Genomic DNA, 25,973 nt, shown 5'->3' with positions numbered 1-25,973 from the left:
AAGAGATTCCACCTCAACATTAGGAAGAACTTCCTGACAGTAAGAGTTGTTTGGGGTTTTTAATCAGAGGCTGGATGGCCAATCTGTTGGGGATGCTTTGATTGTGAGTTCCTGCATCGCAAGGGGTTGGACTGGATGGCCCTTGACACCTGGACCTGACAGACAAGAGCTGTAATGCTCAGTAGTGGGGCACCTGCTTTGCACCCTCAAGGCCCCAGGTTTGAGTTGTGGCTTCTTGAGGTTGCACTGGGAAACAACTCCTACCCGAAATCCTAGAGAGCCTCTGCCCGTCCTCCTTGGCATCCTTGCGGGGGTGACGTGAGTGAGTGTGACTTCCTCCAAGGCTATTTCCTGTGATGAAAGCAAGAGCCGTAGGTGCCAGGTAGAGCGTGCAAAAAGTCCCAGGCTCATCAAAGGGGGCATCTGCAGAACAGAGATAATGCTGTGTGGCTCCACTTGAGCTGCCATGGCTCCCTCCTACAGAGCCCAGGGATCTGTCGTTTTGTCAGGTACCAGCACTTTTGAGCAGAGAAGGCAAAAGGCCTTGTAGAGCTGCAAATCCCAGGAGTCCATAGGATCGAGTGGCAGCACGTAAAGTGGTCTCAAAGTGCATTATTTCTACAGTATAGAGTAAAAAGCCCCTGAAACGATGGTGAGCCACAATCCAAAACACACTGCTGAAATAATCCAGTTTGAGACTACCTTAACTGCCCTGGCTCAGTGCTAGGGAATCCTGGGAACTGCAGTTTTGTGAGACATTCAGCTTTCTCTGACTGGAAGCCCTGCTGCCACACTAAACTACAATTCCCAGGATTCCCTAGCACTGAGCCGGGGCAGTTAAAGCAGTCTCAAACTGGATTATTTCTGCAGTGTGTTTTGGACCTACGTCTGTAGACCCTACACAGAGAGAGGCAGTATGGTGTAGTGGTTTGAATCATGACTCTGGAGACCAGGGTTCGAATCCCTGCTTGGCCATGGAAACCCACTGGGTGACCTTGGGCAAGTCACACTCTCTCAGCCTCAGAGGATGGCCATGTCAAACCTCTTCTGAAGAAACCTTGCCAAGAAAACCCCTGGATAGGTTCACCGCCTTAAGGTTGTCATAAGTCGGAAACAACTTGAAGGCACACAACAAAAACAGGCCCTACACAGTTTCCCAGGATGTGTAGGTGTATTGTGTTGCGTACCACGTTGTTGTGTGCCTTCGAGTCATTTTTTACTTATGGCAACCCTAAGGTGCTCACAATGTGGCTGTTTGAGGTGCTGCACATTCATGGTTTTGTCCAGTAGTAAAACCACTTCTTGTCCCATGTTTTTTTTAGGATGGTGATCAAGCTTTAGCTTTATAAGGATGGGCTGGCCAGGTGGTCAGCTGGTGTGGACCCAGGAAACCAACTTCACAACCTTCTGACCATGAGTCAGAAATGACTTGAAGGCACACAACAACCCTGGGGTTTTCTTGGCAAGGCTTATTCAGAGGAGGTTGGCCATTACTTTCCCCTGAGGCTGAGAACATGCGACTGGCCTCAAGGTGGGCTTCATGGCTGAGGCGGGATCTGAAGCCGGTTCTTCGGAGCTGTAGTCCAACACTGAAACCCCCTCACTGGAGACCTACCTCTTTCCATTAAGGCTGCATCCATACTAGGGAAATAACCTGGTTTGGCACTTGCCCTGGCTCAAGGGTATGGAATTCTGGGAGCGCTGCTCCGCTCTGGGCCCACAACAAACTCCAACTCCCAGAATTCCATACCCTTGAGCCAGGGCAAGTGCCAAACCAGGTTATTTCTCCAGTGTGGACACAGCCCTAGTCTCCAGTTGGCAAAACTCACTGTCTTGGGCCATGCAACCTGATGGTTTCAACTGCAGCTGAAGTCCTGTTTCCTATTGAAGACAGCAAAGACTTTGATGCTCTCAATGCTTCAAGGGGCCTTCCTTCCAATAAGACCTGAGAAAAAAAGAAAGGAAGAAGGTAAAAGAAGCCGAAAGAAAAGCAGCATCAGAGAGAAATGGGGACGTTGCTCCTCCATTGCCTTGCCTTGCAGACATGGAAGTCGCCTTGAGCTCTTCTTCTCCATCGAAAGTGACTTGCAAGAGGCAAAGCCCTGTTTGAAACCAGAGACAGCGTGGCCTAGTGGTTTGAGCTACATGGCTCTGGAGACCAGGGTTCGAGTCCTGCCTGGTCTATGTGTCAACCAGCCATGGGTGCTCCCTACAGAGAGAGATGCAGTCTGGTGCAGTGGTTTGAATGCTGGGCTGTTTCCGACTGTTTCAGTAGGAGTAAATAAGCCCCTGAAACGCTGGTTAGCTACGGCCCAAAACGCACTGCTGTAATCCCTGCCTCAGTGCTAGGGAATCCTGGGAACTGTTGTCGCCTGCCATTCTCTGTCAGAGAGAGCACCGGTGTCACACTGGACTACAGTTCCCAGGATTCCCTAGCACTGAGGCAGGGCAGTTCTAGTGGTCTCAAACTGTGTTTTGGATCGCTTCTGTAGACCCTACAAAAAGAGAGAGAGAGGCTGCATCCACACTGGAAAGATAACCCGGTTTGGCACCGCTTTAAGTCTTTGTCTGGCTCAAGGCTATGGAATTCTGGGAGTTGGAGTTTGTTGTGGGGTCCAGAGCAGAATGGAGCTCCGCTCTGGGCCCCACGACAAACTCCAACTCCCAGAATTCCATAGCCTTGAGCCAGGGAAACTAAAACGCTGCCAAAGCGGGTTATCTTTCCAGTGTGGATGCAGCCAGAGAGAGTGTGGAGTAGTGGTTCGAATGGAGGCCAGGGTCCGAATCCGCCAAGGACAAGGCCGGGCGGCCCTGAGTCGGACTGGGCTGGAAGGGACGCCGGCCACCGCCAGGTATTGGCCACCTCTTCCGCGGGGCTCCTTTCCCATCAGGGCCCTGGGTTCGAATCGCGCGGCGGCGGCGGCGGCCTCTCGAGTGACTGGAGGAGGAGGAGGAAGAGGAAGAGGAGGCTCCTCCATCCAGGGCAAGAGGGGGGACCGCGGGGGGCTCCTGAGTCGCCGCCGTTGCGCCCGGAAGGTGAAAGGAGGCGAGGAGGAGGCAGGAAGGCCGGCCGAGGAGGAGGAGGAGGAGGAGGAGAAGCCAGGCGAGGCGGCGGCGGCGGCTGCTTCTGGACTCTGCGCTTGAGGCACGCGGCCGGTCGGTCGGTCGGGAGGAAGGAGGAGGAGGAGGAGGAGAGGCGCCTCGACGGAGGGACGGTAGAGTACGGCGCAGGGTGGAAGTGCTGAGGGCGAGGAGAGTGGGCCCAAGGGCTCTATCGCCGCCTGGCAGCGAAGGGAAGGGAAGGGAAGGGCAGAGCGGGACGGCGGTGGCGGCGGCGGAGGAGGAGGAGGAGGAGGGCCTGGCCGGGGATGGCGGCCTTCGACGCCCCTCCGACTGCCAGCGCAGAGGCAGGGCGAGGGAGGGAGGGAGGAGGCCGGGGCTGATGGCCCACGGAGGGAGCCCCGGCCGAGGCAGGTGTGGGGAGAGACCCTCAAGGCTCGGCGCCCCGCTTTGGAGCCGCAGTGGCCCTTCCGCCGCCGCCGCCGCCGTCGGAGGGAGAGGGACGGGGGAAGGCGCCCTCTTGGCCGCCGCCTGAGAGGGACCCCCGGGGCCAAGTCCCCGCAGAGCTCCCTCCCTCCCTCCCTCAGAGGAAGAGGTCCTGAGGGGAGGGGAAGGCGACGTCGTTTGTGACCCCTGACCCTCGGAGCCCCGTGATCGCCTCAGGGTCTGCGAGGGTGTTCTGTGTCTGAACGTGTGAATGGGCGACACGGGTCGGTCCCCCTCCTGCCCCCTCCTCCCTCCTCTCTCTCTCTCTCTCCTTATCTCCCTCTGGCCCCTCCCCCTCCCCAGGCAGGGCAAGAAGCCCCGCCCACTCCCAGAGCATTCTGACCCCCTCCCTCCCCCTCCCTCCCTCTCTCTCCGGACTCTTTGGCTCAAAGCGATACCCCTCCCTTATTCGCTCCACTCGCTCCTTCCCTCCTCCCCTCTCGGGCAGGGCCCGCCGCGGTGCAGCCTGGGAGCGGTAGTCCTCAGGCCGAGGCCCCGCGCTGGGTGGGCGTGAGGGGCCGCCGGGCGGGAGGACTACACTTCCCGGCAGGCCCCGCGGACACCACAGGCAGCGGCGGCAGCAGTCGGCGGCGACTCGCTCGCTCGCTCGCTCTCCTCACACTCGGGCTCCGCCAGAGCCTCCGCCGTCGTCGTCGTCGCCGCTGCTGTTGGGCAAAAGCTCTTCGGCGGCCGGGGACCTTCCTTCGCGGAGGCCCTTTCTGCCTTCCTCGCTCGGGCTCTTAAGGCTCGTTCGCCGCCGCCGCCGCCCCGGGAAGCAGGTGCGTGCGGAGGCTGCCCGAGGCTCCCTCTGGTTCTCTGTGTCTCCTTCCTTCCTTCGTTCCTTCCTTCCTCCTCTTTCTCCCTCGGGACTCAGAGGGAGGGAGGGAGCGGGGTTTCCATGGAAACCCGGAGCGGGCCTGGGACCGAAGAGGACCTTCCTCTCGCCGAACACCAGCTCCTTCCTCCCCGCTCCCCGTCTGGGACCCTGACAGCCCGGCAGGCCGAGCGGAGAGGCCCGGGCCCTTCCCAGCCCCTCCGCAGGGTCCGCGGACGACGCCTCGGGGCTGCCTTCCTTCGACGGGGCGGACGGACCCAGGCCCCCTTCCTCCTCCCTCTTGCCTTCGCTGCTGCATCTACACGCGAGAAACAGCCCGCTTCCTGGCTCAAGACCATGGCATTCTGGGAATCGAGGTTGGTGGCGGCCCAGAAAACAAGGGCTGCATCCACATTGGAGAGGTAATCATAGCCCGGTTCTGGCACCGCTTTCGCTGCGTCGGCTCAAGGCTATGGCATTCTGGGAAATGGAGTTTGTTGTGGGCCCCAAAACACACTCCGACTCCCAGGATTCCGTAGCCTTGAGCCAGAAAGAGTTAAAACGATGCCAGAGCGGGCTGTTTCTCCGCTCTGGGCCCACAACAAACTCCAGTTCCCAGGATTCCATAGCCTTGGGCCAAGGCAGTTGCCAAACCGGGTTATTCCTGCAGTGTGGACGCAGCCACAAGCCTCGGTTCCCAGAATTCCATAGTGCTGAGCCAGGGCAGTTGCCAAAGCAGCTGCGGATGCAGCCCTTGTGTCTCTCTGGCTCCGAGGGCGGCCCTTGCGGCTCGGCCCTTGCTTCCTTCTCGAGGCGGCCTTCGGAGGCGGAGGGCAGAGGGGCTCTGTTTGGGGGCTTCCCCTCCGTGCGTCGGAGAGGACAGGGCCCCCAGGAAGAGGCGGATGGGGAAGGGAGGCTGGGGCTGCTCTGCTTCCCCGAGAGAGAGAGGCGGCGATGATGCCCCTGGCGCCCCAAGGGAAGCCCAGCCTCGGGGGGGGCATGGGGGGAGGGAGGGAGGAAGAGCCCGGTGTTGGAGTGGGAGGGCAGCTGGGGGGGGAAGCATTGGGGAAATGGGCCCCTTTGGCAAGATGGGGTCCTGAAAGGGCCTCTCCTCTTGGCCGCCCTTTGGCCAAGGGGCCTCCTTTCCAAAATGGGAGCCAAGGAGGCAGAGCGCAAAGCGTGAGGAGGAGGAGGAGCGGGGAGAGAAAAGGGGAGAAGGCAGCTGGGGATGATGGGCTTTAGGGCTTTGCAGATGCTGGCCTTTCCCCAGGAGGGGACGGCTATAAAGGACTAGAGAGACTCAGGCCTCATTCAGGCTGAGAAAATAAGCTCTTCAGACATGCCATGCACTTTTGGGAGGAGCTGGGGGAAAAACACTTCACCTGGAATATTCAACACCCAGGTTTTCCCCCTGAAAGATCTGCATCATCGGAGGTGTGAATAGCTTCTGAATCGATTCGGATCACTTTTGTGTTGTTCGAGGGAATGGAGGCAGCTCCATTTTGATCCGAAACAGTGGCATGTGTGAATCGCACAAGAGTTAAAGTGACTCGGAGAGATTCACAAACCCAAAACGTAATGGGAACAAACAAACGCGATATGCCTCGGTGCAGTGATCCACATCTCCTCAGGACAAAAAACTGAGTGTGAATGGCCCGAATCCACACTGGAGGAATAGTCTGGGTTGGCCGCACTTTCCCTGCCATTGTGCTCCACTCTGGTGCCACCACAAACGACCCTTCCCAGAATTCCATAGCACAGAGCCACAGCAGCGAAAGTGCAGCCAATGTAGATGCAGCCCCCATTGCCAACTGGAGCCACCTCTCTGCCTCCAGCTTGGCCCCACAAATGGCAGCCCTTGCGTTGTCCATGTTTGCTGCCGGTCGCTTTCCTCTTGCCAAGAAAAGCGGAGCCTGGCGGTGGCAGCAGGGGAGAGCGAAGGGATGGGACATTTTGTATGCCTGTGTTTTCAAGTTGAAACGGGAATTGAGAGAGGGAGGGGAGACCGATGTGCTTCAGGCATAGTGTCATTGCCTGGACACTGGCTCTGGATAAGGCAGCGGCGGCGGCGGTGTGCTCTTCCTCCCTTTCCCAGTCTCCCTTTCTTTCCCCTTCCTTCCTAGGGATCTGGATAGGGTTTTCTTTCCAGCTTCAGTGAGGCTCTCTCTTTCTCTCTCTCTTTTATTTTAAGTGATGTTAATCTGTAGCTGCGACAGGTTTCCACGGTGAGGCTTCCCTCTTAAGCTGCAGTGAGGGGGAAAAAGGAGTGAGAGGAGGTCTGTGTGGCCATTGCCCAGGAGAGGAGAAAGAGAGAGGCACGTAACCCGGCCATGGTTGGAAAGTTAGCCGGAGCCTGCCTTCGGTGAGGATGCGTTATTATTGTCGTTGTGTGCGTTGTTCCCCAAGACGGTGGATGAGCAGGTGTGCAGAGGAAGAGCGTTCCTTGTTGGTCGTGATGGGCATCCTTGCGTTGTTAGAGGTGGGAATGGGAGGAGAGAAAGGAGGGCTGGGTTTAACCAGGGACTTCCACAGTGAGGCCTTGCGCTCTACATACAAGCTTTCCATTGAAGCTGACGGGGTTATTTCTAGACTAGAGCTGGCACTGTTGTGATAAAGGTCTCTGCTGGGGGACTGCTTTGTTTCCAAAAAGAGAAGAGTTACCAAGGCTGAGCCTGTCTCAAAATTGCATTCTCTCAGCTAGCAATTCGGGGTGTAAACTGTGTTCTCTCTTTTATTCCATGTGAGAGCAGCCCTCTCCGTATATTCAAAGTCCTCAGTTTTGTTGTGGGTTGCCAGTGCCGACTCCTTTCCAGCTCTGAATATGCAGGTTTCATATGAATATAGCATAGCTAAAGCCAGAAGTGTGTGTTTTTTCCTGTTGGTAAAGTTTTGGAAACACCTCATAGTTGAATTTGTGACAGAGTCTGCACAATGAAGGGGGGATTCTTGTCAGGGAAGGGTGAGCCAGCAGGCATATTGAACAGCCCTTGTGTTCATACGTGGAATCTCATTCAGGAGGCTAATGTTTATATGCAGCGTGTCCGTGATTCTGAGACTGTAGTTTGGGAAGAAACATTTCTCTGTTCTTCTTGGGATCTATAAGAAACAGTGTTAATCTGATCGGCTTTAATAACTGTTGATGGAGGTTGTTTCCTTTTCAGCCTTTGCAAGCAGCAGAAGTAAATATGTGAATTTCAGTTGCTTTTGCTGGCTGCTGAAGTTCTTGAAGCTGTACCAACACAATGATATTATTCCCAGTGGATTTTGAGAACATTTTTGAAATATATTAAAACATTTACCACCAACTAATTCTTTTCCAATGTTTGGACCGTAGCTTCTACCCAACCAGTACAGCCATTGGTCAGGGGTGATGGGAATTGCAGTCTCATGCACCTAGAGGACTCCCAGCTTAGAATCATAGAACCATAGACTTGGAAGAGACCAGAAGCGCCATCCAGACCAATCCCCTGCCATGCAGGAAATCTAAATCAAATCATCCCCGACAGATGGCTATCCAGCCTCTGCTTAAAGACCTCCAAGGAAGGAGACTCCACTACTATCCGAGGAAGGAGTGTGTTCCACTGTGGAACAGCCCTTACTGTCAGGAAGTTCCTCCTAATGTTGAGTTGGAATCTCTTTTGCTGTAGCTTGCATCCATTGCTCTGGGTCCTAGTCTCTGGAGCAGCAGAAAACAAGCTTGCTCCCTCCTCAGTATGACATCCCTTCAAATATTTAAACAGGGCTACCATATCACCTCTTAGCCTTCTCTTCTCCAGGTTAAACATCCCCAGCTCCCTAAGTCGTTCCTCATAGGGCATGGTTTCCAGACCCTTCACCATTTTAGTCACCCTCCTTTGGACACGCTCCAGTTTCTCAATGTCCTTTTTGAATTGTGGTGCCCAGAACTGGACACAATATTCAGGTGGGGTCAGAACAGAGCAGAATACAGTGGCACTATTACTTCCCTTGATCTAGACACTATACTTTTATTGATGCAGCCTAAAATTGCATTGGCCTTTTTAGCTGCTGCATTGCACTGTTGACTCATGTTCAATTTGTGGTCTACTTGGACTCCTAGATCCCTTTCATATGTTGTCTCCTTAAGCCAGGTGTCCCCCATCCTATATCTGTGCATTTCATTTTTCTGCCCTAAGTGCAGTACCTTACATTTCTCTGTGTTGAAGTTCATTTTGTTAGCTTTGGCCCAGCTTTCAAGTCTATTCAGGTCATTTTGAATTTGTTTGGTGTCATCTGCAAATTTGATAAGAATGCTCCCAATTCTGTCCTCCAAGACATTGATAAAGATGTTGAATAGCACTGGGCCCAGGACAGAGCCCTGTGGGACCCCACTGATCACTTCTCTCCAGGATAAAAAGGAGCCATTGTTGAGCACCCTTTGGGTTCTGCCAGTCAACCAATTACAAATCCATGTAACGGTTACTTTGTCTAGCCCACATTTCACTAGCTTGCTTGCAAGAATGTCATGGGGAACCTTGTCAAAGGCCTTACTGAAATCAAGATATACTATATCCACAGGCTGTGCTAGAACATTGTTTGTGTTAGGTTTTGATGTCTTTGCACTATATATTTATCTACTTTTACAAAATCAGTGCAAAATTTGCAGCCTAAGGCTGTGCCCAGTTACTGTTTTTTTGTGTTACAGCAGGTGTGGGGATATTGTGGATCTCCCAGCATTCTTCACATTTGGCAGTCAAGGCAGACACTGTTGGGAGCTGTAGTTCAGTAACATCTAGAGGGTCTCACAATTCCAACCCCTGTTTTGAACTCTCTCTCTGAGGGACTAGTTTAGAATACTGCTTCTAAGAGTGCATCCTCACTGTAAAAATAATGCATTTTGACACCACTTTAAGTGCTATAGCTCCATCGTATGGCATCCTGGGGTTTGTAGTTGTACAAGGTCTTTGTTCTTCTCTGCCAAAGAATGCCAATGCCTCACAAAACTATAATCCCAGGGTTCTGTAGGATGGAGCCATGGCAGTTAAAGTTGTGTCAAACTGCAGTGTAGATGCACCCTATGAGACCATGAAGGAGGAAGTCTCTAGCTTCTCCCAAGAACCAGCTGTCCTAAACCATAGATGGGAATTGTACAGTCTCCCAGATGTACATCTGTGTTTCCCAGTGTTCTTCACCATTGACCAGGATGGCTAGGGCTGCTGAGAGTTGCAGTCCACATAAAAGCTGCATAATTTCTACCCATAATTTATGTAAATCACTGTTTTACAGACTAGACTCACTCTATATGAGAATAATAATATTGACCTGTCTCACAGGATTGTTGGAAGAGATACCAGAATTACTTATGTAAAGTGCCTTGAACACCCTTGAGCGTAGCAGCATATTCTTAGTACTTGTGTTTATCCATTGCTTCTCATGTGCCAACCTTGTCCCCAGTTTGGACTGCCAGGAATTATGGTTTCTTTCAGAAGTGAGGGAAATAAAGTTATAAGACAGTGTGGAGGGATTTGTTGTTGTATGCCTTCAAGTAATTTCTGACTGATGGGTTTCCTTGGCAAGAATTGTTCAGAGGGGTTTTTCCTTTGCCTCCCTGCCCCAGCAGCTGAGAGCATGTGACTTGCCCAAGGTCACCCAGTGGGTTTCATGGCCAAGCTGGGAATCAAACCCTGGTCTCTAGCATCATAGTCCAATGCTCAAACCACTATGCTACCCTGGCAGGCATACCCAACAGGAAAGCTGTGGTTTCATTTGTCATATTTGTCTATTTCACAAATTTCATTGCCATGGCAGACAATTTCTGTTAGCAGCATTATGGCCAGACAAGCTTTCATGTCTTCTTTTAGAGATGTTTAACAGTTGAAGTATACAGTAGTAGGAGATGATGAAGAGGCAATAGCTTTTACTGGTTGGCCAAATTGCAGTGAAGAGTGAACACTGGCACATGACTGACACGTTTCGTGCAACAATTTCTTATTCCCTTACCTATGGAGACTTGAAAAGAACTTGAATGGCAACCACAGTTGAAACCTTGCATTCTCTTGCTTATATCTTCCATAAAGGAGACCCACTCACCTACTTCTTAGAAGTTTACCTCCTCCACTATTGCCTGCCATCTTATACAAGATTCATCCTGGGTCTCTGTAGGGTAACCAGTCCTCCCTTTCCTGCTTTTGTTCTTTCTCATTTGTGACCTCCCCTCCCCAACTCCATCTATATATACTGTTAGTCTCCTCCATCTGTTTGCACCCTTCAGAATTTGCCTAGAACCAGGGCCAAGTGAAATGCAGCCTTCTAGATGTTGCTGGATTGCAGCTCCCAGCATGCCTCACCATTGCTTATTTTGGCTAGGGCTTCAGGGAGTTGTAATCATTAGCTGGACAGAAAACAGACTTGCACATTTAGGACTATCAGGCATCTTTTCCACAGAGGACAGAGATCCTGGTGTATAGGTTCAGTGAGGCTTGCTCTCAGATGAAAATTTAAATTCCCAAGCAACAGTACCAAAAAAAAAAAAAAGAAGAAGAAGAAGTCCTGTGCATTGTCTCTGAGATGATTATGTACTAAAATGTCAGTTTTATCATTTCCAACATGCATGTTAAATATAGACTAAACATGACTTTCATAGAGTAGTTGTGCAATGGAATAAATGCCTATGAAGGCTAAGGGATCTTCTTCCTGGGGTGACACCTAGTTAACTGTGTTCAAAGCAACTTGCAAACAGCATATTGTCAAAGTTCATTATACAATCGAGTTTGTCTGAGACTACAGGCTTATTTAATTTTTGTTATTGACCATGTTTCTGTCCTCTTACTGGAAGATCCTCAGGGCCTTGTAAATATGAATGATCTCAGGCTATCCTAGGAGCCTTGCGAAGCAGGTTAGACATGGAAAGTGGGCAAGGGGATACTAGTTTGGGGTCACCCAGTGAGTTTTATTGCTAACCTAGGACTGGGAACCCAGGTTTTCCAGGTTTTCTCTCAGTTCTAACCAACAGTCTTACTGAATATACTGCACTGTTGTTGGTGTCAGCTGAGTTTTGTCCCGTATTAGAATTTCAGGGACGTTTTCGTGATGTTTAGTGTATAATAGGAGAGAAATGTGCATTTATAGCATATTTGTTGTAAAGGATCTAAGCATTTTTTACCTTCAGGAAGTGAATTTCTTTTCTGAAACTTACATCTCCCCCTACCCTAAAACCCAGATGATGCATTGTTGTTGTTGAGAAATTTGAAATTCTTTGCTCAGCTGGGTGAGGGCGGGGGGGGGGGAGAGTATTGCTATTTAGTGTGCTGTTTGGAATGTGGTTGTTCGAGTGCCACAGACACCTACTACAGACTTTTCCAATTTGGTGTCCTTCAGATGTGTTGGGCAGTGACTCTTGTCATCTCAGCCAACATGTCTGTGACCATGCTGACACTGACTAATGGGAACTATAGTCCAAGACCTCTAGAGGATACCAGATTAGGGACATTTTTACCTGTTGGATAGCATATTGGATAGCAGCAGGATAGCATATGAGGAAACTGATGTAGTTTAACAGACAGACATACCCAGAGCTTCTAGCCCAGAATTCTAACTGTACCTTTGAGAATGAAACTGGGTCATTTAAAGGCAAAAGGTGGAGAGGCCCTTTGCCTGTTTTGGTATTTTCTCTCCTAGTTATTGAGACAAGACTGGACTGTTTGAAAAAGGGAAACAAACAAGATGCTTTTTCAGACCTTGCCTTGATAGTAGACTGTTTCAATGATAGGCTGAGCACTCCCATTATCATCTTCCACTTATTGCTTTGGAAGCAGGCAGGCCCAGTTTCGTCTCTTTGCAGCAGTCCATTATGTTTAGATTAGCTGATACACCCTGAAAGGGACAACATGGGGTTTTTTTAAAGGCTCACCCCTAATATATGCCCTGAAAACGTAAGTGTTGGCCCCAGTTCTGAAGTCCTCCTTTCCCCTCCTCTCACTCAGGGATCATTCCTGTATCTTGTCTTTGAAAGGTCAGATATGTAGAGAGCCTAAAAGAGAGTGGTCACTCATTATGAGAAACACTGTGAACCCACACAATATACATGGCGAGCTTCCTGCTGAGGAACAGCAGGGAGATATTGTGGGGAATGGCAGGAGGTACCTACCACTTCTCCAGACCATTCCCTGTGCTCCTGATTCTTCGGCCCATCTACCCCAGCCATAGGAGCAGGAGTTTCTGCCATTGAGTTTCTCCAGTGAGCTTTGGCTGAGGGCATTTTGGCAAATTTCTTTGTGGAATTCTCTCTGTTCTTGGTGCCTCCCTCCCTCTTCCCAGAAGGAAACTCCTCATGGTCTCCTCAGGAACTTGCACTTGGACTTCCTGGGGATTTATTCCCCCCTCCCTCCCTGCACCCAGATATATAGTTTCGAGTCACTGGATTTCATTTTTCTGGTTAGGAGGGATTTTTGTTCTCCCTTTTTCCCCCTCTATTCCCTGGGAATGCCTCTGTCTGGCCTGCTTCCCACATCCTCCCTGGGAAGAAAAAAGAATGCACTCAACAATGTTGGTTTCTTTCGCTGCATCCTTCAAGAGGCCTTCATTGTGCCTCTGCCGCTGACCCTGTCCTTCCTAGCACGATTGGCAAATACATGGCGTCTAGCTCAGTGCTGGTCTCTGCTCCTGGCAGCTTTCCTTTCAGTCCATAGGGGATCCTGCCCCTTGTCTATGCTCCTGTTCTTCCTCCAGCAATTCCCTTCCCTTTTGCACCGGGTTTTCAGTCTCCTTCCCCTTCAGTCGATTACAGAGGCTCTTTGGCTTTGTCATTTTACATCCCTAAAGGTTCTGGGATAACTTTCAAGTCTCCACAGATGGAGGGAGTGTTACTTCTGCAAGCCCTTTGGGATCAAAAAAATCCTTGAATGTCTTATATGCAGGATAGCATGTTTAAAGTTTGGAAGAAAGTTCATGCTTGTGTGGGAGTGGCAGGGACACTCGTGTGCCTAAGGTAAGCTAGATTGGAAGATATGACTGGCTTAGGGTCACCCACAACAACTGAGGGATTCAAATCTGTTTGTGGAGTCATAGGTCCAAAACACACTGCAGAAATAATCCAGTTTGGGACTGCTTTAACTGCACTGGTTCAATACTAAGGAATTCTGGGAACTGTAGTTTTGTAAGACATTTAGCCTTCTCTGTCAGAGAGCTCTGAAGCCACAATAAGCTACAATTTCTGGGATTTCCTAGCACTGAGCCAGGGTAGTTAAGCGGTCTCAAACTGGATTATTTCTGCAATGTGTTTTGGACCTTAGTGTGTCACACGTTTCTGCATTGCACTGGCTTTGAGTTCTTTCTCTGTGTTGTATTTGTGCTGTCTACTGCTTATGAGAAACCATAGTATCCCCTTCTTTGGTTTAATTGGAATGTCATTACTTACTTCCCAAAATGGTTCAAGATCAGGAAAATGTCAGCTGTTCTATGGCATGGCTGTTCTAGAAAGTGTTTTTCATTTTTTACTGCCAGGCCACCCTTAGTAGGAAGACAGAAAAAATAACTTATATCTTGAAAAGAGTTCAGCTCTTGGTTGTCCCCCCCCCCCCCCCCAGTCTTGGTGAAATTTTAGATTTTTTCAAACCTGTCCTTCCCTTAGGTGGGCAGGAGTTCTGCACCAGACTGTGTGGCTGTACTGTCGGAGTTTATTCCTTTACCATGTATCCAGACAATCCTTTGCACATAACAGCATCTAAGCATAGTTTTCCTCTAATTCCTCTTTCCTCTCTTTTCTCTTTGGAAGCCCTGCAAAAGAAAACAACAGCCAGACTTTGATCTGGGCCTAATGCCATGTGGTTTGGGTTTTTACAGGCAGAGACCCTGGCTGGACCGGGCCTTTTTTGCGCTGAGCAGCTGTCATGATCTCTGCTGCACCTCTCTACAACGGGGTGCACAACTGGACTGGCACTGAACGGATTCGCATGTGTGGCCTCAACGAAGAGAGGTGAGGTGTGTGAGTGGCTGTGTTTACAGGCAGCCTACAGGCTATAAGAGAGCATTCCTCTCTTACGTTGTATTTTTAGCATATTTACTGGATTGTTTTACAGTGTTGCTATAAACCACTACTGGATTTCTGCATATGAAAAGCAGAATGGAAATATTTCTAATCAAATAATTATTGGAGTCATTCTTGAGCTAAAATGGAGATTGGGAGGAAGCATACTTCAGTTTTTAAGAAGATTTTTTTTTCTTTCCTCCACTGTGAAGTGATTTGTTGGAACTTGGGAGAAGATGCTTTCTAGCTTAGAAAAGTTTTATTTTGTTCTGACAGTCTGATAATGTTTTAGAACATAGTTCATTTTGGGTAGATGTATATGGCCTTATTGTTAATAAGAACATTTTAATTCTAATGTAGAGTCGAAGGCTTTCATGGCCGGCATCCATAGGTTTTTGTGGGGTTTTCGGGCTATGGGGCCATGTTCTGAAGAGTTTCTTCCTGACATTTCGCCAGCATCTCTGGTTGGCATCACAAGCATTCTCTGAAGATACTAGCCACAAATGCTGGCAAAACGTCAGGACGAAACTCTTCTAGAACATGGCCACATAGACCAAAAACCCCACAAAAACCTATTTTAATTCTAGTTTTTGAAATTATTCAGGGTTGTTTTGGTCAATTACATTTTTATATGTGCCATTCCTACATATCTTGAGAACAACCCTGTGACAGGCTAGGCTTAGAATGACTGCAGTAGAGTCCCAATTATCCAACATAAACAGGCCGACTGATCATCGGATAACTGAAAATGTTGGATAATCCAATGACAGGGTGCGTGCATGTGCATGCGCGCCACCATTGGGGACAGAAGTCCCTCTCCTCCTAAGCCTTGGTGAGGCTTAGTTTCCTTCAGCCCCAAGGGAGTCCTTGGACTCCCTTCGGGCCGAAGGAGTCCAAGCCTGCCGAGGAGAGGTCTGGGCACTCAGCCTGCGCCTCTCCTCAGCGGGCTTGGACTCCTTTGGGCCGAAGGAGTCCAAGCCTGCTGAGGAGAGGCACAGGCCGAATGCCCAGGGCTCTCCTCAGCGAGGCTTAGTTTCCTTCGGCCCCAAGGGAATCCTCTGACTCCCTTTGGGCTGCAGGAATCCAAGCTGCACTCACGAAGAACCATGAGACGTCAGATAATCCAGAATGTCAGATAACCGAAGGTCGGTTAACCGAGACTCTACTGTATCTATAGTCAACCAATAAGCTTCGTAGTTGCTTGGAGTTTTGAATCTGGATCTCTCACTTCCTACAGCACATGGGAATGAACAGTTTAAAACACAGAATTTGATATAGTAGCACTTAATAAAAAAAGTAGTAGTTTAAAACATGTTACATTGTTGTATGGTCTAAATTCTGTAGTTTCCACCTAAAGTAGAGCCATTTAATCAATTATATTTACTTAGGTGTTGACTTAACATTTAAGTTTGGTTAAGGGGATCTGCTCTAACTAGGAATAACCAACTGGATTCCAGCTGTATTTGCTTTTTGACTGTCTCTTGTTTTTACCTGGCAATCTGAAAGTGACAAATTCCAGGTTTCAGGTGTGAATAACTCCAGATAACAGGTTTGGTTACAGAAATTGTGCTAGATCTTTGAACTGGTGAGATAAGTTGTTTTGCCTTTAATTCTAAACCCAGATGAGGATGGGAGATGAGTTTCATATACTTTCTTTGTCAGGGTCAAACATTTAAGGTTTTTCTTTTCAAAATGTTTCAATTTTGTTTTTTCCAGTATATAACCCAAATAAAGCATGAACAAAACATTAGCAATACAAGCTATGTGTAACCTGGATTATCCTGCTTTGAGCCCTGTTTTCAAATGGGTCTCTGGTCTTGGCTTGTTTGGGTGCACTTAACTATTACTCCAGGTTTTGAACATATACAAAGCTATCCATTCCTGATTTTTTTAGCCCCTCATGTAAAGCAGACCTTGCCTGATTTGCACATACTTTAGTATAAGGATTGGCAGGATATGGCCTGTAAATCATCTTTGGGTAGCACAGATTTCTGCCCACTCTGGTTATAGCCCTGTTGGCAAGGAAGGTCAGAAGGCCATCCAGAGATAGGATGGGAGTGTATGTTTTGGGCTGGCAGTTCCAGTTCTGGATCTTACAGGCTTAAGAAAACATTTGGGAGTCTCACTGTGTATCTTTTCTTTTTCCAAAAACAGAAGAGCCCCACTTTCTGATGAAGAATCTAGCACCAGCAGCTCCCAGCATCTGGGCTCCCCTGAATTCTGTGTTGGCAACAGCTTTTCCAAGGTGAGAGCTGGCAGCAGTTATAGCCCTACTTAAGATGTCTTGGCCTTGTAATAGTAATATAAGGAACTTGCTGCTCAAGAAGCAACAATGGTCATGGCTTAGATGCCTTTTTAAAGGGGCTTTAGACAAATTAAGGAGGACAAGCAGATCTGTCGGTGCTTGTGCTTTTAGAAAGGTTAAACTGTTGGGATTGCCACTTCATGTAGTCATGTTAGCAGAGAGTTCCAGCTCTAGTCCAAAAATATAACTTTTCCATGCTCTATTCAATGTCTGTTAACTATTTTCTGTACCTTAGTAGAAAAGTTCAAAATACTTTGCACACATAAGGTCTCTAGTTTAATCACCAGTTAAAAGATTCAGGTTTTCAAAATACCTGGAGATCCAAGGCCTATCCACCCCAGATTATCTGGTATGCTTGTGACCAAGCAGTGACTGGTAATCTTATGTTCTTTTCTGCTTTTGCAGGTGGAGCTCACAGCAGTTTCGAGTAGTGGCAGCAGCAGCCAGGGATTTGAGGCAGAAGGCATCGTGGAGGAGAAATTTGGGCCCAAGCTTGAGGAGCAGCCACGGGAGTCAGACTGTGCAGGGAAGGCCTTGAAAGGCAATGATGCCAACCCAGATGAGGTTCAAGAGGCAGAACCTGCAAAGTCAGAAAATATTACCCCAGACTGTATGGGGCCCTCTCCTAAAGAGGAGGTGGCGGACATTACCCCTGCTTGCCCAAAGGCTCTGGAGAGCAAACAGACTGAGAGAGAGAAGAGTAACCCAGCTGTTAGTGCAGTCCTGACTGCTACCAGTGCTGCTCCTACTGCCAGCAGCAGCTGCAACACCTTGGCCTCTGCTCCAGCCACCATCACCTTGAAAAGTGTCTGTTTCTCAACATCTCAGGCCTCTGCTATGCAAAAAATGGCCCTCTCCTTTCCCCCTGGAGCAGTCTTAGCCTCCAGCCAGCCTCTGGTTTACCTCCCACCACTTCCAAGTCCACTTGGGGTATCATCTACTCTCACCTTGCCCATCTTACCCCCTTTCCAGCAGGACCCTTGTCTGCCTAGTCTCCTTACCCCCTCTGACCTGCGCTCCTATCCATATGCCTTTTCTGTCTCAAGACCTGTGGCCACCGACTCCAAAACAGTATCCACAGAGGCAACTCAGTTGAATTGCCCTTCCTCATCAGGAGAGAACAGTGCCCCTGCACCGCCTGGCCCTTCCCCTCCCACCAATGGCTCAAACCTTTCACCTAGCACACCTGCTCTGGTGGTGTCATCATGCGCCACCACTGTCCCCTTGTCTGGTACCAGCACTGTGCTCGCAAGAGCTTCCGCAGCATCAGAACAGGTTACCTCAGGTGTGCTGACCTCCATCTCCCCCCTGAAATCTCCTCCACAGCTGGAGCGTGAGATGGTCTCCACCTCAGAATGTATTGAGATGCCCCTTGACCTCTCCTCCAAGTCTAATCGGCAGAAGCTTCCTCCACCCAGCCAGCGCAAGACACCCCCCATGCCTGTGCTGACCCCAGTGCACACCAGTGGCAAAGCATTGCTGACCACAGCCCTTTCCAAGTCCCAGCGAGTGGCCCAGGCTGTGGGTAGCCCAGGCACTGTCTCTCCCTATGTCATCTTCCCAGAGTTCCTGCGCAATGGGGAGCAGGGCCCCTGGATGAAGAACTCGACCACCCTCATCAGCACCATCCCGGGCACCTATGTTGGGGTGGCCAACCCAGTGCCAGCCTCTGTCTTGTTGGGCAAGGATTCGGGTGTCAGCTTCAGCAGGGACTCGCGCCATCTTCCAAAGCAGGAGCCCATTTCCATTGTTGATCAGGGAGAGCCCCGAAATACTGGACCATTGTCTGGGAAGAAGGGCAGTGGGGAAGGGCAGCCAGATCCCACAAGGCAGCTCCTCCATGGGCGAGGCACCCCAGGTCCCCCATTACGCCCATCCAAGGAGCTATCTCTTTGGAGCCCAAGCCAGGGGAACATTTATCCTCGATGTTCAGTCAATGGGAAGCCTGCCAGCCCTCAGCTTCTGCCTATCGGGTGGTCCCACTACCATCAGGGTCCTCTCCTTTCTATTGGCATCGCTGCAGCTGCACAACTTCCCCCAAATCCAGTTGGAGTTTCTAAGCCAGTTGGCACCAGTGAGCCAGCCATGTTCCCTTCAGTACAGCCAGCTGAGCCTGCCACAGTGGTCCAGAAGGCCCCTGAAGCTCCCACTCAGGGCAAGGGTTGCAAGACAGCTTTGCCAAGTGCAGCTAGCCCTTTGTGTGTCTCGCCAGCTCTTCAGACCACCTTCCAGGATGCCAGAGGCTCGAAGGGTCTGGGACCAAACTCTGGGTCTGACAGAGTGGAGGCTAACTCAGTAGCTGAGACCACCCCACAACCTGAAGCACCCCAGCAAGGCTGTAGGAACAAACGCAGTGTGGACTGCAAACCTAAAAGTCAGTTCCTGACTGCCTACTTAGCTCACGGCTTGCCCTTGGCTAGCCAGCCAAGCATGCAGGTGGCCTCTGAATTGGTGCCCACTGCTGAGACCCAGTGTAAGGACCGGAGGTGTGACCGTTCCTGGAGCCAGATGAAAACAGAAGTCCCTTCCTCTGTGCATCAGGTAGACCTTAGCCGGGTAAAGAAGGAGCAGGTGGACCCAGAGGCCTCATTCTCCTCTGGCACTTGTATGCACACTGGGACTGTCTCAAGAGACCCCCCAAAGGCTAAGGTCAAAGGGACATCTCATATCAAACTGGAAGGAGGCTTCCCCTGCAAGTCGAAGAGACAGCATGATGGGCCAGACCATCCAACCCACAAGAAGTCAAAGTGCCGAATTGGCGAGGAGTCTGTGGTTTCCTGCAAGTCAGACAGCCAGAAACAGCACAATCGTAAGGTAAATGACACAGCAGTTGGTAGAAGAGCCTCATGATGAAGCAGCAGCTGGGTCTGGGGACTCTCATTGGGGACAAACACCTTGTTGAGTGCTATAGCTGGGTGCAAGAAAAGGTTGGAAGGGAGCTGGCATCTGAAAACAAGTCGATTGACTCCAAGAAATTAACTATGAATGTTGATAACATTTTTTAAGTACTGTTTCAGTACTGCAGTAGCAGAGAGGTTTTTCTCATGGTCTTAATAGCAAAATTGGGAACATTTTGGGGCTATACTGGCATATCTTACTCGTCTGATTGTCTCAAGTATCTCATAGCAAGTGCATGGGGATACAATTGTAATAACTGCTAGTTGTTAACATTAATGTCATGTTTGTCTATTTTTGATCCAGCTTTTTGCTTCACTTTGATAATCTCTGCTTATTGTTTAATTGATAAAACTGATCCAAGGAAAATTTATGTGAAAAGGTTTACAGTTTAAACAATTTAACTCAAAACAATTTAAAACAATTTAATTTAAAACAAAAGCTGCAATCCAGCAGCTGAAAAACCAGACTGATTTCACTTGGCCCCAAATGTTTGCGTGAGTATCCAGGTTTTAATTTGGTGCTTAAATAAAAACAAGGGTGGCAGCAGTCAGGCATCCAAGGTGCAGGCATTCCACAACTGAGGTGTTAAATCAAAAATTGCTGTCACATTTCTCCACATTACTAGGATACTCTCAAATCTTTGACTGGTGGGGATGGGGATAATAGGGCATGCAATAGCAAAAGTGGCTGCCAGTGCTAAATACTGAACTGCTTTTCAGCCTGCCTCTTTGTCAGCTGCAGGTAGCCCAATCTTGTAAATGAGAACATAGTGTTATCTTTGAATGGGGGGAGGCGTCTTCTCATGTGTCCAGATGGTTGTGTCTTATTTGATGGTGACCTTAAGGTACCATGCACACCTAAAGGCACACAGTTGTGTGTTATATTCTACAATGGGGTTCTAATCCACTTAAATGCCTAACATGGTCCCAGGTCAGCAGCTGCCAGATAGAGTCTCTGCCATCAAGAAATCAGAACATGACTTTAATGGCAAGTCCAGTTGTGACTAGTCTATAAAGCCCTGTGTAGCATTGCAGACAGATAACTCTTGAACTTCTTTTCCTATTGTAGTCTGTCCAGCTCTCTGAGGTTGCCAACTAAGGGTAATCCCTACCTTTTCCTTTTAGAGGATGGTGACTTTCAGGGAAAGTCCCTTTTCAGTGTGTCCCTATATATTTTAGTCTTTGAAAGGCTCACCCAGTGCCTCTTCCTATATCACATTTACATGACCATGGTGGCTGATTATAAAGAGAGTTGTAGTCCAGCATATTCTGGAGAGCACCAGGTTGGTAAAGGGTACATTAAGACAGGTTTGGGGAGTTTTTGCCAGGATGGTGATATTAATTTTGTGACTGATGCACACCCTTCAGTTTTCATTTTATTTTAATTGCCCTGTTATGCTGGTGTATTTAGTGCATTTAATTTGCATTGTATTTTTATGTTGCTTTTAATTAGGAACATGCGGGAAACTCGACTGCATAATTTGTGGGATAAAAGCATAGCATATATAAGTTTACAAACGTGGCATAGCCCACTCACAGTTGTTATGTTTTGTCTCTCTTTGCAGTGGCGAAAGCATCATGGGGATCTCCATGAGATGAACAAGCGAGAAGGCCACCTGGGCTCCACAAAGGAGCGAGGCAATGTTCATGCCAAACGCAAGCGGCGGAAACCATCTCCAGGGCACCATGGACACAGTTGCGAAGAAGGTATTGAAAGCCAACTGGGGTTGCAACTGTGCCCCTTTCTCAGGAGTGTCTTTATGCTGTCCTAATCTTATGACTCTTCAGTAGATACCAGCAGGAATCTTTACCTTGCTGGATATTTCTTGCCTGTCCCTGTCTTTTGGGGATCAAGGAATGAGATCTTCATTACAGGCAGTAAACAGTTCCAGAAACTGTCCTTGGGACATGGGGTATTTTCATTTTCTCCAGGATACCTAGAGCCCCTTCCCCCAAATGTTTGCTTTACTGTTTTTAAAAAGCAAGAATTGTGCCCCTATTTTTACAGGTCAAAAATAAAATGGACAAGCAGAATTCTGGCCAGACTGCTCAAATAGAAGTAAAACCTGTTTCAGCCAATAGCTGCAAAGGAACTAGAATTATTGACTAGCACTTTACTTCAGCAGTTGATTCTGGCATAATTTAAAGGTTTACTATGTTAGGTGTACCAGCTCCCTATTTAGTAGGTGTTTTTGTTGTGGTTTTTGTCTTGCTTGCCCTCCCCATTTCTGAATTGATTTACATTGCCCCTCTCCCAGTAGTGTAGGTTTTTTTCCACCATCACTCCTGTGTGTAATTTCTGTGTAGTTGAGGCCACCTACAACTACTGCTCTGTTGAGTGGTGTGTAAGGATGAGGAGCAGAAGAGTGGTTTCCCTTCCATTAGGCTGCCCACAGATATTCGTTTTCAAACTGCTGCACACAAGAATACCTGTATTTGTGTTATTTTTTCTGATGACCCAGGCTAAGGTAATTTTGGTGTAAACCAGTTTGTCAGACTAAAATGGTCCTAGCTTATGATCAGTGGTTTTTATAATATGGTGGTAGTTTTAACTATGGTTCTGGTATTAAAGGGGGCAGGGGAATTAAACATGATTTGGTTTGCAGAAAAAGTAAGTTTGTTAGATGGTTTGCCAAGACTGATAGCAATTTTCAGGTGACCTGCACTTGTGGGAGAAAGAGTTTGAGAACCATTGCCCTTTTGCTTTGGTTGGCTCACGGCTGGGATGACCAAGATCTCTTCTGGGACCTGATGTGTGTGAGGAGGGATTTCCTGAGTCAATAGTTGTGTCTCTCTAGATACCAATTGGTTTTCAGATATGTCTTCTCTTTTGTTAATTTCTCTTTTGTTAATTCTTCCAACCCATTCACAGGTTATGTTGAGAAGAAAGCAAAGAACAATTTCCGGGACTTCATTCCTGTGGTGCTGAGCAGCCGGACACGAAGCCAGTCAGGTTGGTGGCTGAGCAAATGGGATTCCTAGACCCAGCTGGGGTGATAAAAGAGTCTGGCCTTTTCCTGAAGGAGCGTGTATATATGGTTATGTTCTCACATAAGATGCATCTTAGTAACTGCGTTGGCCCCTCACTTGAAAAATACCAACATCTAAAAAGCAAGGTAGACAGTAAATTTATTTTTTGCTAATTCATTCTGAAATAAAGTATTTGAACTGGAGTTGGCAACTTCTGCACACCAATCTTGATTTCCTGGGACCTACTGTGGCCACACATGAATGCCAAAAAGTGCTTTTTAATCTCCCTCCTCAACCAGTAGTTCATGTATAGTTTTGAGGGGGGGGGGGGCAGAAAAGGCATTTTTGTACTAAACATCTGGTGCACTGCTTAAGGGTTGAATCCCCTCTCCTAGAAGCTTTCACGAGCAGAGTCTCCTTGTTTTGAAGTATGCACACACACACATACACACACACACACACTTCCCAGCATCAAGACCACATTGATGGTTGAGTAGTTGTTGTTGGTGATCCCTTTTTCCAGGGGTTGTATGAAAATAAATCCACCAAAAAAAGGTGATGTTAAGGCTTAAGTGCCAAATGTTGCTTTTAATTCTGATTGGCTGGAATCTTTTCTGTCCTTCTTTCTGTAGGAAGCATGGGGGGATCCTCAGCTAGTATGTTAGGGGAATGTGATGGTGTTGGCCAGGAGATTGTACCGATGTTGGAGGAGGAGGAGGAGAAGGAAGAGGAGGACAGTGATGAGGAAGAAAATGAGCTTTCCTTGAAGCATCACAGACTGAGAAAATCCCATCGCCTTTTCCTGGACTCGAGCTGCAGAGACAGAGAGCAAGACCGGTCAGAAAAGGGCACTTTTCACCTGAGCAAGAGCAGGGGCTTGCCGTGGCAAGCAGAAGCTCCAAGGCAACTATGGAGCCACAAAGAGACTGAGGACGAGACTGGCCATGTTAAAAGGAAGAAGAGACGGCGACAGAAAAGCTGGAAATACCAGACTGGAGAGTACTTGATAGAGCGGGAGAAAGAAGAACACACGAGCTGTTGCCATAAGCGGCGGAAATCAAAAGCAGGTAACAAGGGGGAGCCACCAGGATGTAGAGATGGGTTGGAGCAAAGTCTCAAGGCTTAACATCTGTGCTGTTGATCATTCTAAGGCTGATGCTGGTATTACTTGGCTTTCTGGCAGCCTTCTGTATGTAACAACTCACTTGCTCACCAGAACCGACAAGGAATCGTACACAGGTGAGTGAACAGCCTGGCAGATGAAAAGGTTTGTTGTTGTTTTCTTACTGCTTAGAAGCTCTTAATGCAGCCTTTTCATGCTGCCATGGAGCAGAATGGCAGATTGAAACAAAGAAAAGTCCAAATTGCAGGCTGCTGAGTTACAAAGCTTTATCAACTGCATCAGTCCATACCAGTATGTGTGGCTTGGGAGGATTGGGGAGGAGGATGGACAAAGACACTGCATATTGCCTATGGTGATCGTTAGCACCCTTAGTTTTGCCCATCACTTTTTAATATTACATGCATACTCACACTGGCAAGTTGGTGGTGGCAAGTGTGGAAGGACAGGATCCAAACTGGGCTGGGAGAGGCTTTCCACACCATCTGTTGAGGAAGAGGCATTTAGGATGGGTGTTCTGGATGGGAACCAGAAGCCACTAAGAATGGGGCAGAATGATCCCAAGAAGCTGTGAGGTGCAAAAAGAAAAATTGGAATTGCTTTCCGACATTGAGAACCTGGCACTCTGTAGTCTCTGCCTGGTCTATTAATTGTGGAAACTTCAGAAAAGGAAGAAAGTTCTAGGAACTGCTGACAATAGGGCTGTTTTCCCTGGTTGACTGATTTTAGGAGAGAACCAGATGCTCCTCGTTGTCTCCTACTAATGCTGATATTTGATTAATTTTAGCTCTATGCATGCCACTGGGTACAAGGATTCTGTGCATTTATATACATTGTGAAACGTTCTTAGCCCCCTTTTCAGGCAGAGAAGCTCCCAGATCAGTTTCCAAATTAACATAGAACAAGACACTCTCGCCTGAGGCTTACAGTTTAAATAAGGCAGAATCTATGATTCTATCGTTCTAGGGTGCAAAACAGAAGGGGAACAGGGTCAAAAAGGAAATTCAGACTCTGTTTATTAAACTGACAAAATTCTTACAAGGATCAGCCTAAATGGCATCTGCTTGCTTGAAGGATGGAAGTAGTAGTGAGCAGTGATGAAGTTAGATAACTTTAGACTCTAGTCTCATGACTGGGACATGAAGGGTGTCCTTAGGTAATAATGTGTATTAATTTAAAATAAGGAAAGCTTGGACTGTTTGATGTCTGTTTGTGCCATCCTTCTCCTGAACTCTGACAATACAGTCCTCCCTCCGTTTCCGCGGGGGATCTGTTCCAGACCCCTTTGTGAAAACGGAACATCGTGCATATTCAGGCCCTATTGGCTTGAATGGAGGCATGCCCCAGTGGGGTGTGGGGGTGCCTGTCGTGGGTGCCCCCCATTTTAACCCCTTCCATTCGCCTCCTGCAAATAGTTAAGGGACGCAGATCCTAAGTCTGCAAGAATGGAGGGAAAACTGTACTTGAGGAGAGGTCGCAAATTGTGAAAATATGAGGAAATAAAGACTCGGGAAGACATCCACTTACAATCAGTACCAAGAAATAATACTGCATGTTTATATAGTCTGTCAAATCAAACAAAGGCTAAAAGAAGGCTGAATCTTGCCATCTGTAGAAATCTTGCAAGTTGCATTACTTCCTTGCTTAAGATAATATATCTTTGGATGGCCAAAAATGCCAATTGCCCCCAACAACAATAGGAAGTGCCTGGAGGTGCCCTTCTGGTTGTACGAAATTGGCAATTTTTTGCTGCTAGATAGTGTAGGGGGTGCCTGCAGTCTGTTTAACAGGTACATTTCTATTCCTGGAAGCTTTCAGAAAAGCATTTCACCCCATTTTGACCGGAAAACGGATAGTGTCAGGAATCTGGAAGGAGTCAGGCTTACACAAAACAGATTTGGGAGGTGGGGGAATGCAGCCATAGGGCTGCATTTTGCCCACCCTGATTGTATCTTCTGAATCCTTTAAAAGAGGCATGAGGGCTAGAAACTACATGAAACTAGTTTCTGCACCAGTGTAAGACATAGCATGGAACTGCAAAATACCCTTTTGTGCCTGAACCTATGAGAAAATCTGTAGGGAAGCAAATCTCAGCACCTTCCCGGACCACTTTTTGTGTTGCTGAACTGCTGTTGCAGTTCAAGGACATCCTTTGACCAGTGTGTGTGTGTGTGTGTGTCTTTCTTGGAATTTTAAAGCCTGTGTTTTAACATGAGAAAAATGGCTCTTACTGCACCCTTTCCTAGAATGTATTTTTATAATTCTTACAAGCATAAGACACTGGAAGCTATAGGAACAACTGATGTTTCAGGTTTGCCCAATGCATCGAGGAGTTGGCT

At 48.3% G+C, this 25,973-nt stretch overlaps 1 protein-coding gene across 5 annotated transcripts in view; it reads left to right on the top strand.

Moving 5' to 3' along the window:
- The first annotated feature begins 3,196 nt into the window (after positions 1-3,196).
- BCORL1 (BCL6 corepressor like 1) overlaps positions 3,197-25,973 on the top strand; it is a 33,709-nt gene continuing 10,932 nt past the window's right edge. The window contains exons 1-7 of one of the 5 annotated variants that reach the window (XM_089536679.1): positions 3,197-3,215; positions 14,159-14,291; positions 16,497-16,587; positions 17,053-19,461; positions 21,110-21,251; positions 22,417-22,497; positions 23,147-23,581. In XM_089536679.1, the coding sequence (XP_089392805.1) occupies positions 14,206-14,291; positions 16,497-16,587; positions 17,053-19,461; positions 21,110-21,251; positions 22,417-22,497; positions 23,147-23,581 (3,244 nt within the window). In that variant the 5' untranslated portion in view covers positions 3,197-3,215; positions 14,159-14,205. Of the gene's footprint in view, positions 3,216-4,184; positions 4,326-4,717; positions 4,783-6,540; positions 6,723-12,581; positions 13,305-14,158; positions 14,292-16,496; positions 16,588-17,052; positions 19,462-21,109; positions 21,252-22,416; positions 22,498-23,146; positions 23,582-25,973 lie in introns of those variants that run through there. The other 4 variants (XM_089536675.1, XM_089536677.1, XM_089536676.1 and 1 more) reach the window with 4 other exon arrangements.

The sequence above is a fragment of the Sceloporus occidentalis genome, unplaced genomic scaffold (genome assembly GCF_023333645.1).
Source record: "Sceloporus occidentalis isolate IW3139 unplaced genomic scaffold, rSceOcc1.0.p SCAF_8, whole genome shotgun sequence".
In the NCBI taxonomy this organism is placed as follows: Eukaryota; Metazoa; Chordata; class Lepidosauria; order Squamata; family Phrynosomatidae; genus Sceloporus; species Sceloporus occidentalis.
Note: the sequence above shows the minus strand (reverse complement) of the source record. Positions and strands in the feature narration are given on the sequence as shown.